This window comes from Giraffa tippelskirchi, chromosome 13 (genome assembly GCF_054371585.1).
Source record: "Giraffa tippelskirchi isolate mGirTip1 chromosome 13, T2T-mGirTip1v1.2.pri, whole genome shotgun sequence".
NCBI lineage: Eukaryota > Metazoa > Chordata > Mammalia > Artiodactyla > Giraffidae > Giraffa > Giraffa tippelskirchi.
In genome coordinates this window covers 86,132,100-86,143,774 of record NC_137287.1, presented here as the reverse complement: position 1 = coordinate 86,143,774, position 11,675 = coordinate 86,132,100, and the positions used below count along the sequence as shown (strand labels likewise).

General features: G+C 47.8%; 1 protein-coding gene across 1 annotated transcript; it reads left to right on the top strand.

The window, feature by feature from the left end:
* The first annotated feature begins 90 nt into the window (after positions 1-90).
* LOC145530966 (uncharacterized) lies at positions 91-10,021 on the top strand. Its single transcript, XM_081552291.1, has 6 exons — positions 91-536; positions 5,194-5,289; positions 6,034-6,116; positions 6,317-6,509; positions 8,423-8,566; positions 9,219-10,021. Coding segments are annotated over exons 1-6 (963 nt in total). The 3' UTR covers positions 9,220-10,021.
* Positions 10,022-11,675: the final 1,654 nt, after the last annotated feature.

The following is an 11,675-nucleotide window of genomic DNA, read 5'->3' as shown; positions in this document are numbered from 1 at the left end:
GAACTCTGGGAAAGTTTCTGCTCGCCTCTTCCGCGCTAGCGGAAGCTCGTACTGGACGAGGCCCGCTAGCGGGGTTGGGGGAGAGTGAGGATGCGCGTTTCGATTGGCCGTTGGAGCCGTCCGTCAGCGCTCCCCCTCTGTATGCGCGGTATGATTGACCGGGGATGCGTTCCGTCAGCATCACCGGCGGGCTCTTCTCCCGGCGGCGGCGGAGGCGGAGCTGGTGAAGGTGGTCGGCAGAGTACTCGGGGGCTCGCTCTTCCCGGGGGACGCGTGTTGTGCCCACGGCCCGGGGAAGCGCGGCCCGAAGCGGAGGACGATGTGCGGTGGCGCTGCGCGCAGCCTGGAGCTCCCGACCAGGAGGTGGAGGACATTGGTCCGGACGCCGTTCCTAGCTCTCCCTGCGGGCTCCGTGGGACCCTGCCCCGAGCCGCACCCGCAGCCCGCTCACATCTTTGCCTTCCTGCGGGTGGAAGCCCTCTCCCGGAACCTGAGCGTGTGTGCCCCTCTGGAGGAGGGTCGTCAGTGATCCGCTGGTACGGAGCGCGCTCCTCGTTCTCTGAAAGTGAAGGTGAAAGTGAAGTCGCTCAGTCGTGTCCGACTCTTTGCAACCCCATGGACTGTAGCCTACCAGGCTCCTCCGTCCGTGGGGTTCTCCAGGCAAGAATACTGTAGTGGGTTGCCATTTCCTTCTCCAGGGGATCTTCCCGACCCAGAGATTGAACCCAGGTCTCCCGCATTGCAGGCAGACGCTTTACCGAGTTCTCTCTAAAAGTGCCCGGCGCCGCCTCGCTTAACGCGTGCTCCTGACGGCGGCCTTTCCTCAGAAATTTTCCTCAGAAATGTTCGTGTCCCGTTGTCCTCCAGAATGAGATCCCAACCCCTGGAAGCACCTGAGACCTTTCCGTGCGCGTCTCAGCGTGTTGTTTATTCTTCCAGTCCATCTCTGTATTCTGTCCACAGCAAACGATGTGCTGCCTCCCGGCTGTGGACCGTGTGGTACCTTCCGTAGCTTGGTCTGATCTGCACCCCACGTCCAACCAGCCCAAAGGGCCCCCTCATGTCTCTGTGGACGTCTCACCTCTTCCAGGCTCCACTCTCCGAGTAACTTCTCTGCTCCATCCCACGGACGTCACCCTGTCTCTCTTCCTTTTGCCGCTATAGGGATTTAGACCTCTTCGGGCTTCCCTCATAGCTCAGTTGGTAAAGAATCTGCCTGCAATCAGGAGATCCCGGCTCAATCCCTGGGTTGGGAAGATCCCCTGGAGAAGGGATAGGCTACCCTACCCACTCCAGTATTCTTGGGCTTCCCTTGTGGCTCAGCTGGTAAAGAATCCGCCTGCAATACGGGAGACCTGGGTTCGATCCCTGGGTTGGGAAGATCCCCTGTAGACGGGAAAGGCTACCCTACCCGCTCCAGTATTGTGGCCTGGAGAATTCCACAGACTGCATAGTCCATGAGGTCGCAAAGAGTCGGACAAGACTGAACGACTTTCACTTTCACTTTCAAGCCTGTCACGTGCAGGTGTGATCTTAGAGAGGCTTCCTCCTTCATTTGAGCTATTAGAGCATGGCTGGAGGGCTGGTTGTCCTGTTTGTGCATTCTCCATTGGATCTCACGATACTTTGTTTTTAAGTCGCTTCAGTCCTGTCCAACTCTTTGGGACCCTACAGATTATAGCTTGTCAGGCTCCTCTGTCCATGGGAGTCTCCAGGCAAGAATACTGGAGTGGATTACCATGCCCTCCACCAGGGGATCTTCCCCACCCAGGGATCAAACCCGCATCTCTTATGTCTCCTGCATTGGCAGGCAGACCACCTGGGAGGCCCGATATTTTATATATATTAATAGGTGATTACTGAATGAGTGTTGTGTGTAGTCTCAGGAGTACCTTCTAAGGATGACACAGGGGGCAGCCCTGTGTTCTCAGAAAGGATTTCCCAGTACCATTAGCCTGCAGCCTGTTCCCTTTGTCGTTGTACTTACCAGGTTCACATCTCCAGGAAGCCTGAAGGTTGTGAGAATGTTCTGCTTAACTTGTATGTCCCTTAGACCAGCCATTGGCAATAAGCCAGAGGTGGAGAATTTAACCCATTCTTCAAATGTATTGAAGTTTAAAACCTTAGAGATTGAGGGCAAGATGGGTATGTCAAGGCTCAGTACATTTCTCTTCCAAACCCAAAACTTTGGAGGAAATTTCACATCGCGCTTGCTCCATTCTTTGCTTGGGGTCTTGTCTCCTACCTTCAGAGAAATATTGTTCTGTTTTTAGTTGTGAACTTTGTTTTGGGTCAGTAAATCTACCAATTTAATTGAGATCTCTGATGGGAACGGGGATGTGTGAGGATTCCCTCCACTCTGCTTGAGAAGATTTTGGGAAGATATCTCAGCTTATCCTTACCTCTTGAAATGTTAGAACAGTACTCTTTTTATCATCACTAGCAATGACATAATGGAGTTACTTTCAGTGACCTTGTCAAAGCTCTCATTTTATTTCTTGTGGTGTCTTTGTCCAGCTTCAGTATAAGGTTATGCTGGCCTCAGAATAAGTCTGGAAGTGCTCCCTCCTCTTCAGTTTTTTTTTGCAGAGTTTAAGGGGGATTGATATTAGTTCTTTAAATGTTCAGTAGACTTTCTCAGTGAAGCAATCTGTTTCTGGACTGCTCCTTTTTGGGAGGCTTTTGATGACTGATTCAATCTCCTTGCTCATTATTGGTTCTGTTCAGATTTTCTGCATCTCCATGATTCAGTCTTGGTAGGTTGTGTGTTCCTAAGGATTTATTCATTTCTTCTTGGTTATCCATTTGATTGACCTGCAGTTGTTTGAAGTATTCTTATAACCCGTCTTATTTCTGTGACATCAGTTGTAACGTTTCCTTTTCATTTCTGATTTCAGTTATTCAGATCTTCCCTTTTTCCATTAAATATCTAAGAGTTGTCAATTTTGCTTAAAAAAAAAAGGAAAACTCTTAGTTTTATTAGTTTTCCCCCCATATTTTTCAATTCTCTATTTCATTTATTTCTGCTCGATAGTCTTTATTATTTCCTCCCTCCTGCTAGCTTTGGGTTTAGTTTGTTCTTTTTCTAGTTCTTTTAGGTGTAAAGTTGGCTTGCTGATGTGTGATCTTTCTTATTTTTTAAAAATAATTTTATTTATTTATGATTTGGGTGCACTGGGTCTTAGTTGCAGCACATGGGATCTAGTTCCCTGACCAGGGATTGAACCTTGGCCCCTTCATTGGAAGCTTGGGGTCTTAGCCACTGGACCACCAGGGAAGTCCCTGTGACCTTTCTTATTTTTTAACGTAAGTGTTTATAGCTATAAACTGTTAGCGTTGCTTGCATTTCATCCCATACATTTTGGTATCTGTGTTTTTATTCGTCTCAAGGTATTTTCTAATTTCTTTGTGATTTCCTTTTGACCCATTGGTTGCTTTAAAAATGTTTTTGTTTTTAATTTTCACATATTTGTGAGATTTTCAGTTTTCTTTCCACTACTGATTTCTTGTTTCATTCTTAGTGATTGAAAAACATACTTTATATAATTTCAGTCTTTTAAAATGTGTTAAGACTTGTTTCGTGGCCTTGCATGTGATCTATCCTGGAGAATGTTCTGTGTGTACTAGCAAAGATTGTATATTGTTGAGTGGAGTGTTCATTATATGTCTGTTAGGTCCAGTTGATCTAGTGTTGTTTTTTCTATCCATTCTTGAGAGTGGAGTATTGAAGTCTCCTGTTATTATCCTGTTGTCTTGTCTCTCTCTCCAGTTCTATCAGTGTTTGCTTCTTAGATTTAGGAGCTCTGCTATTTGGTATGTGCATATTTATAATTGTTATATCTTCTTGGTGAATTGATCCATTTATCATTTTATAATCTTCTTCATTGTCTCTTCTAAAATTTTTGACTTAAAGTGTGTTTTGTTTAATGCCATTATAGCCACAGCTCTTATGTTGTTTAATCCTCTTTGAAACTCTGAGTCATTAGTGTCCCAACAGGAACTGGACACTGTTTCAGATAGGAAAATTGAAGCACTAGCTCTCCACAGATTCTGTATCAAGTTGGTGTTGAAACCAAAAATGAGACCCCCCCTTTCCTAGTTTCCAAATAAATTTGTGTAATGTTTCTGTCCTTTTCTCCAGCTTTTGAGTTGTGGGCTCTAGTTGTTTTTTAAACAACTATCTGTATGTTTATAGCCTGATCTGTGCTCTAATAGCCATTGCCTGCATGTTCTTTTGGATTTCTTAAGCTATCTAGTTCATTCCTTGGAAAAAGTTGTATCACCAATACCTAATGAATGAAGAGCAAGCCATCAGCAGGGTGCATGGCATCCTGTTGAGCTATGACATAGAGAAAGAGTCGGACCTGTACGTGCTGAACCTCATCTGGTAAGTCACCATCTCCTGGGAGGAAGTTGGTTTCTGAAGTCCTTTCCAAGATATCAGCATTTAATGGATCATCTTTGCCACGGACGCTGCTGTGAATGTCTTACAGCTACATAGTCACCACTAAGTGTTCCCTGAGTGTGGATCCTGGACGGGCGTTGTGGAGTCTGATGGAGCACCTCCTCCTTGCCGAGGCAGAGACCTGCTTGTGCCAATACCTCCCTGACCTCTACGCTGCCCCTGCCATACGTGAAGAGTCTGTGGAGAGGGCTGGGGAGGTGTCACCTTTTCTTTTTGGAAGAATGTGTCTTGGTGGTCAAGTTTGGCTAAAAGTTATTTTAGATTTATATTCAAAATCTTCCTTCAATCTCTGCTTTGAAGCCTTAATCTTTGTCATTGGTCCCTTAGAGAAATAAAAGGCCACAGATTCTTTAATTTGGAAGGAATTTTAAAAAGCATTTCACCCAATTTCCCCTTGGGACTGCTGGGACTGCTCAACAGAGGATGGCCATCTAGCTTCTGAACACTGATCAGTAAGGATAGCTTTACAAGGCAGCCCACTGTATTGGTAACAACTTGGGTTATTTGAAAGGACCAGAGAAATGCAGCACTTCATGCTGACACACAGTGAGTTAATGAGAAGCTGGAAATAGTCCTCTGTGTTCTGCCTCCATCATGTAGAATCCATCATCAGGGGTTCTTAAATGTCTTGGAAGCCAGGAGCAACCCCAGCCTCATTTTGGTAGTTTATCACCTGATCTTTTCAATTTCTTGTTCTTTCCCTAATTTCTCTTCTGTAATGATTACAGCAAGAAAACTACCATCCAACTGGCACATGAACAGACAGCTGATCCTAAGCCATGCAGTGGGGCCTCTCCAGGTGGTGAAAGTAATGATGTTTGCAGGTAAGGTGCTGCCATTCCTGGAAGACTTCTCGTCACTGTGTCCCCCTTCCCGCCACCTGCCAGAGTGTCTTTACCTTAATTTGTTCTTGAACTGCTGCAATTAAATCATCCAAAAAGCAGTTGTTAAGGAATAATTTGCTTTTTCTTACTACTCCAGGGAGCATCCACCCTGGATGGACAGATGGCCCATCTGGTGGGGGTTGATCCAGCCTGTTACCTATCAACACGTCTGCTCAGACATGGATGGCTGTGGGGTGGCCAGTCATGTGACTTTCCTCTTTAGACAGTGTCAGGAGCTCCTGGGTTTCTGTATGGTGAAGCCTAGAAGGGCCTCCCACCTTCTGGTCTGAACACGCATCCCCAAATGCAATGTCTAGTGTTCTTTTTTTTTTTTTTCAAATACTTTTAGTTTTTCTATCTAGTAATTAATGTCTCAGTATTTTTTTAAATTAGTTTATTTATCTGTTTTTTAACTTTACAATATTGTATTTGTTTTGCCATACATTGACATGAATCCACCATGGGTGTACATGTTTTCCCCTTCCAGAACCCCCCTCCCACCTCCCTCCTCATTCCATCCCTCCTAGTCATCCTGGTGCACCAGCCCGAGCGCCCTATATCATGCATCGAACAATGTCTAGTGTTCTGCCAGGGTTAGCTAGTTGTGTTGCCTGGCTCCTAAAGTGCTTGGTCACTCTTTGTCTGAGCTTTGCTCATATGGCTTTCTCTCTGTGTGTGTTACAGGCACACGGCTGAGGAGCAGACTGAAACCCAGGGAGGTCAAGGGGCCCCTCACTGGAGCTGCCAGGGCCTCGACCCCAACCCAGGTGGCTCTGCTTCAGGCTCTAACCCAGGCGGCTCTGCTGCTCCCTTCACCACCTGGAGTTTAGTTCTCATCAATACTAACAGCGTGCCACTGTTGGGTGCCTGGCTGGTGGCGAGACAAGCATGGGCAGATCCTGATTAGGGCACTGTGGGAGTGCGTCTTCCTGGTTGGAGGTGACCCCCTTCCTCTTCGCGTCCCCAGGGACTGGGAAGACCTCTACCCTGGTCATGTATGCCGAGAAGTGGTCTCAGAGCAGATTTCCACACGTGACCTTCAACAAGAGCATCACCAGGCAGCCAGAGCTCATCTTCCCGAGCCACGTCATCTGCAAGACATTCCACTCCGTGTCCTGTGGTCACGTCCACTCTGTGGCCTGTGGTCACATCGGGCTCAAGTGAGCTTCCTGGTGCCTCTGTCACCGTCACGTCTGGTTACTGCTTTTCATAGGAGAGAACTTAGTGCCTAATCTCCCTTTATAGGCAGGGAATATAACAAAAGATTTAGTGATTTATACTTTTACCCCAGAGAGATACATTGTCACCCAGGGAGGCAGGCTCGTGTGTCTGGAGTTTAGGTACGGGTCAGACGACATGTCTGCAGTCTCGGGCACCAATGGCCTGGTTGACTTGTTCAGATCAGACTCTCCTTGGAAGCAGGAGGGGAGAGGACAAGGCTAAGAGGCACTAGACCCAGGCTCCTGGGGCCTCTGAGCTGTGTTCCCTGGGATAGGAAGGCTTCAGGGAGCTTCGAGGTCCCCCTGGGGCCTCCTGGAGTCCTGTCTACAGTGTGGAAGAGCGGTGTCTGTTGTGATCCACTTTGTCTCCTGCGTTATTAGATGTGAATTTTGGAAAGCCAGATGGAGCCCTTTCCAGTCCCATGTGGCCTGGAAGCACTCAGCCCTTTAAGCCTTTTTCCTCACCTGGATGAGCCACTGCCAGGGACCTGGTGGTGTCATCAGAGAGATGGGGGCAGGGCCTCCCACGTGGCCAGGAAGGCCTACCCTGTGCCCTTGGGACGTGCCTTCCAGATACCAGTTGAGAAAGAAGCTGAATCTCTTCAAGTTAACGCCCTTCATGGTCAACTGTCTCCTTGCTGAAGGGAACGGCAGCTTCATTAGGGCAAAGCTCCTGTGTAAGACCCTGGAGGCCTTCACCTCAGCCAATGAGGAGCTGATGATCGATCATGTGCATCTGGTGCAAGAATAGCCAGGGGTAGCAAGTCATGGTGGAACACAGCAAGAAGCTGGAGAGCGACTCAGTGCCCCTGGAGTCTGGGCTTGGGAGGATGATGGCGTGACCAGGGGCCCAAGTCTAAATTTCTGATTTTAGGAGGAGGCTAGGTTTTAAGTGAACTGGATGTGGGGCTGACTTAGGACGTCCACGCGAAAATGTACAGCCAGCAGCAGAGGGTCAGGGCTGGAGGGACTCAATGGTCAGGGGAAGTGGGATGAGAGTGGGTGAGACGTGGCTGTGCAGGATGGAGCGGGGACAGAAGCTCGTACAGGTCAGGGCCTGACGGAGACGGGAAAGGAAACTGAGAGAGCAAAGCCCAGAAGCAGGTTGTTGGCGGTGACAGGAAACCAGCTTTCAGAAGGCAGGGGTGATCGATCGCTGAACTGAAAGCATCAGGAACAGGAGGGCCGAAGGACGTCACCTGAACTGGCAGTGAGGTCCCTGAGAACTAGAGCAGCAGCTGGAAGCTGGGGGCAGGGACCGGCAGTGCCGAGGAGCCGGGGACCAAGGGCAGGTCGGGATGAGAAAGGATTCTTGAGGCCGAGGATGGTCAGAAGGGCTGCACTGCGGAAGAGCCAGGGAAGGACGAGGCTGGCTAGGAAGGGTGCTCAGTGCAGCATGCAGGACGCGGTCAGTGCTCAAGACCACGGGAGTCATCCTCCACTCACTGACCGCATCAAGATCACACGTGCCAGGGCTGTTCTGGGGCCTGTAGCTACAGTGAGTGAGCAAGAGACACAGAAGCCCCGGCCGAGGAGCTTACCTTCTAGCTGGGGAGACAGAGAGTAGACAAAAGAAACAACTCAAGCTGTATGGTGTATTCCTTAGTGGTCAGTGCTACGGAGGAAGCAGAAACTAAGGGAAGAAGATATAACGTTGAAGGAGGGAAAGGAATTTTAGAGCATGTGGCCAGGGAAGGGCCCCATTTAGTGAAGACCCAAAGGAAGTGAGAAAAGTACCTACAATTAGGAAGTGAGGGAATAATGCTAATGATCACCACCCCTGGATTAGCATTCTCAGTGTGTCACTATTGCAGGAACAGGTTGTAACTGTGTCACCGCCCTATCTTTGCCAGTGAATGTTATCGTCATCACTGCCCTCTCTGGCTGCCCAGTGGTTCTGGCAGTCCATCTGACAGCCCGGGTCCAGTTACAAGAGCCTCTCAGATGGAGAGCCGCGGCCTGGGGAACCAGCTGCAACCCCACAGACGAGCGTCATGGTAAGTGTGTACATCAGGAGCATAGCTCGGACGGGAAGGCACCTGCGAGCAGTCCCTGCAGAGGAAAAGCTGCATCACGTGTGCACCGAGGGGAGATGGGCAGCACCCAGCAGGTCTTCCTGTCCCACCTGCAAGTAGGGGCCCTGCTCACAAGCCACCCTCAGACCCAGAGTAAGTGACACAGAGACACCTCCGGGGCAGCAGTAAAGGTGCAGCTCAAGGAGGTACAGGTGGAGAGTGTGTGACTCAGAGGTCACAGTCGTGTTTCTGTTGTTATTGTGTTAGTTGCTCAGTTGTGTTGGACTCTGTGTGACCCCATGGACTGTAGCCTGCTAGGCCCCTCTGTCCATGGATTTCCCAGGCAAGAATGCTGGAGTGAGTTGCCATTTCCTTCTCCATGGGATCTTCCGCGCCCAGCGATCAAAGCCATGTCTCCTGCATTGGCAGGCAGGTTCTTAACTGAGTGACGGGGGATGCCTGTCATGTTTCTACCAGAGCATGTATCTCATTGCTAGAGATAAAAATCAGCCAGTGCCACCTGGGAAGAACAAAGAACTGGACATTCTTGCCACGCCTGTTAAGTTCCTACCAGATTACTCTGAACGAGGGGACTGAGTTGCTTGTGATTGACACATACATTTTTCTTTAACAGATTGGCTGGGACTGATAATTATTCTTTGCGTTAAAAAAAAGAAAAAGGTTCCAAATGCTGCAGGCCTTATCCTCTCTTCAAAGTTGCTACAGAATTTCTTAAAGTTATGGTATCAAGTGTCTCATTTATTGGGCAGTCACAAATCACTTTCTGTGGGCAGGTGGGACAGGACACTTGACCTGCGGCTTCAAGAACAAACACCTGGAGAAGGAAATGGCAACCCACTCCAGTAATCTTGCCTGGAGAATCCCAGGGACAAAGGAGCCTGGTGGGCTACAGTCCATGGGGTCAAAAGAGTCGGACACGACTGAGTGACTAACACACACACACACAGTATGGAAGCAGCTGTGTTTTAAGAAGTTGGACTTTGGTGAGTGCTTTCAGCTCTCCAGCACCAACTCCATCTCAGGAGACCCAGGCGACTGTCTCCAGGGCGCCCAGTGGGCGGGGACGATGCCGACACTACCGCACTGGAGCTGACCGAGGCTGGCCCTGTGCCCTGTCCAGGGCTCCCCGGTACCCCTTTGTTCCACTGTAACCCGACAGCAACGTAACAACTGGGAAGCCAGAGGCCTTGCTGGAGGTCACTCACTGCAAGAAAAGGTCGAGGTGCCCTCAGTGTCCAGAGTGAATGGCGTGGTCTCTGCTCCCCTCCTTCCTTCCTTCAAGTTCGGGCATGGAGTGGGGCTACAGGGAGAAAGTGCTAAGATTTTGTTAAAGAAAAAATAAACTGTTGGATTTGTCAAAAAAAAAAAGAACAAACACCATCCTTCAAACAAGGTTATTAAAAAGGTTTGAAAATATCTTCAATGTATTTTTAGATATATTTATTATCCAAAGTGAGCCAATACAGAACTTGGCACTTAAAAAATAATAACCTCAGGATTAAAACATTATAGTCCAATGTTTTAACATTAAATATTTAATTAAATGCTTTAATGCACATTAAATGTTTTAATGTTTAACATTAATAAGCAGAGCTTAGAATATAGAAGTGTTACCATTAACTGAAACCCAAGTAAGATGGTAGGTGTTGCGGGAGGACATCAGAGGGCAGACACACTGAAACTATAATCACAGAAAACTAGCTAATCTGATCACATGGACCACAGCCTTGTCTGTCTCAATGAAACTAAACCATGCCGTGTGGGGCCACCCAAGACAGATGGGTCATGGTGGAGAAGTCTGACAGAATGTGGTCCACTGGAGAAGGGCATGGCAAACCACTTCAGTATTCTTGCCTCGAGAAACCCATGAACAGTATGAAAAGGCAAAAAGATAGGACACTGAAAGATGAACTCCCCAGGTCGGTAGGTGCTCGATATGCTACTGGAGATCAGTGGAGAAATAACTCCAGAAAGAATGATGGGATGGAGCCAAAGCAAAAACAATACCCAGCTGTGGATGTGACTGGTGATAGAAGCAAAGTCCGATGCTGTAAAGAGCAATATTGCATAGGAACCTGGAATGTTAGGTCCATGAATCAAGGCAAATTGGAAGTGGTCAAACAGGAGATGGCAAGAGTGAACGTCAACATTCTAGGAATCAGTGAACTAAGATGGACTGGAATGGGTGAATTTAACTCAGATGACCATTATATCTACTACTGGGGGCAGGAATCCCTTAGAAGAAATGGAGTAGCCATCATAGTCAACAAAAGAGTCCAAAATGCAGTACTTGGATGCAATCTCAAAAACGACAGATTGATCTCTGTTCGTTTCCGAAGCAAACCATTCAATATCACGGTAATCCAAGTCTATGCCCCGACCGGTAGTGCTGAAGAAGCTGAAGTTGAACGGTTCTATGAAGACCTACAAGACCTTTTAGAACTAACACCCAAAAAAGATGTCCCTTTCGTTATAGGGTACTGGAATGCAAAAGTAGGAAGTCAAGAAACACCTGGCATAACAGGCAAATTTGGCCTTGGAGTACAGAGTGAAGCAGGGCAAAAGCGAATAGAGATTTGCCAAGAGAACGCACTGGTCGTAGCAAACACCCTCTTCCAATAACACAAGAGAAGGCTCTACACATGGACATCACCAGATGGTCAACACTGAAATGAGATTGATTATATTCTTTGCAGCCAAAGGTGGAGAAGCTCTATACAGTCAGCAAAAACAAAACCGGGAGCAAACTGTGGCTCAGATCATGAACTCCTTATTACCAAATTCAGACTTAAATTGAAGAAAGTAGGGAAAACCATTAGACCATTCAGGTATGATCTAAATCAAATCCCTTATGATTATACAGTGGAAGTGACAAATAGATTTAAGGGACTAGATCTGATAGACAGAGTGCCTGATAATCTATGGACGGAGGTTCGTGACATTGTACAGGAGACAGGGATCAAGAAAATCCCCATGGAAAAGAAATGCAAAAAAGTGAAATGGTTGTCTGAGGAGGCCTTACAAATAGCTGGGAAAAGAAGAGAAGCGAAAAGCAAAGGAGAAAAGGAAA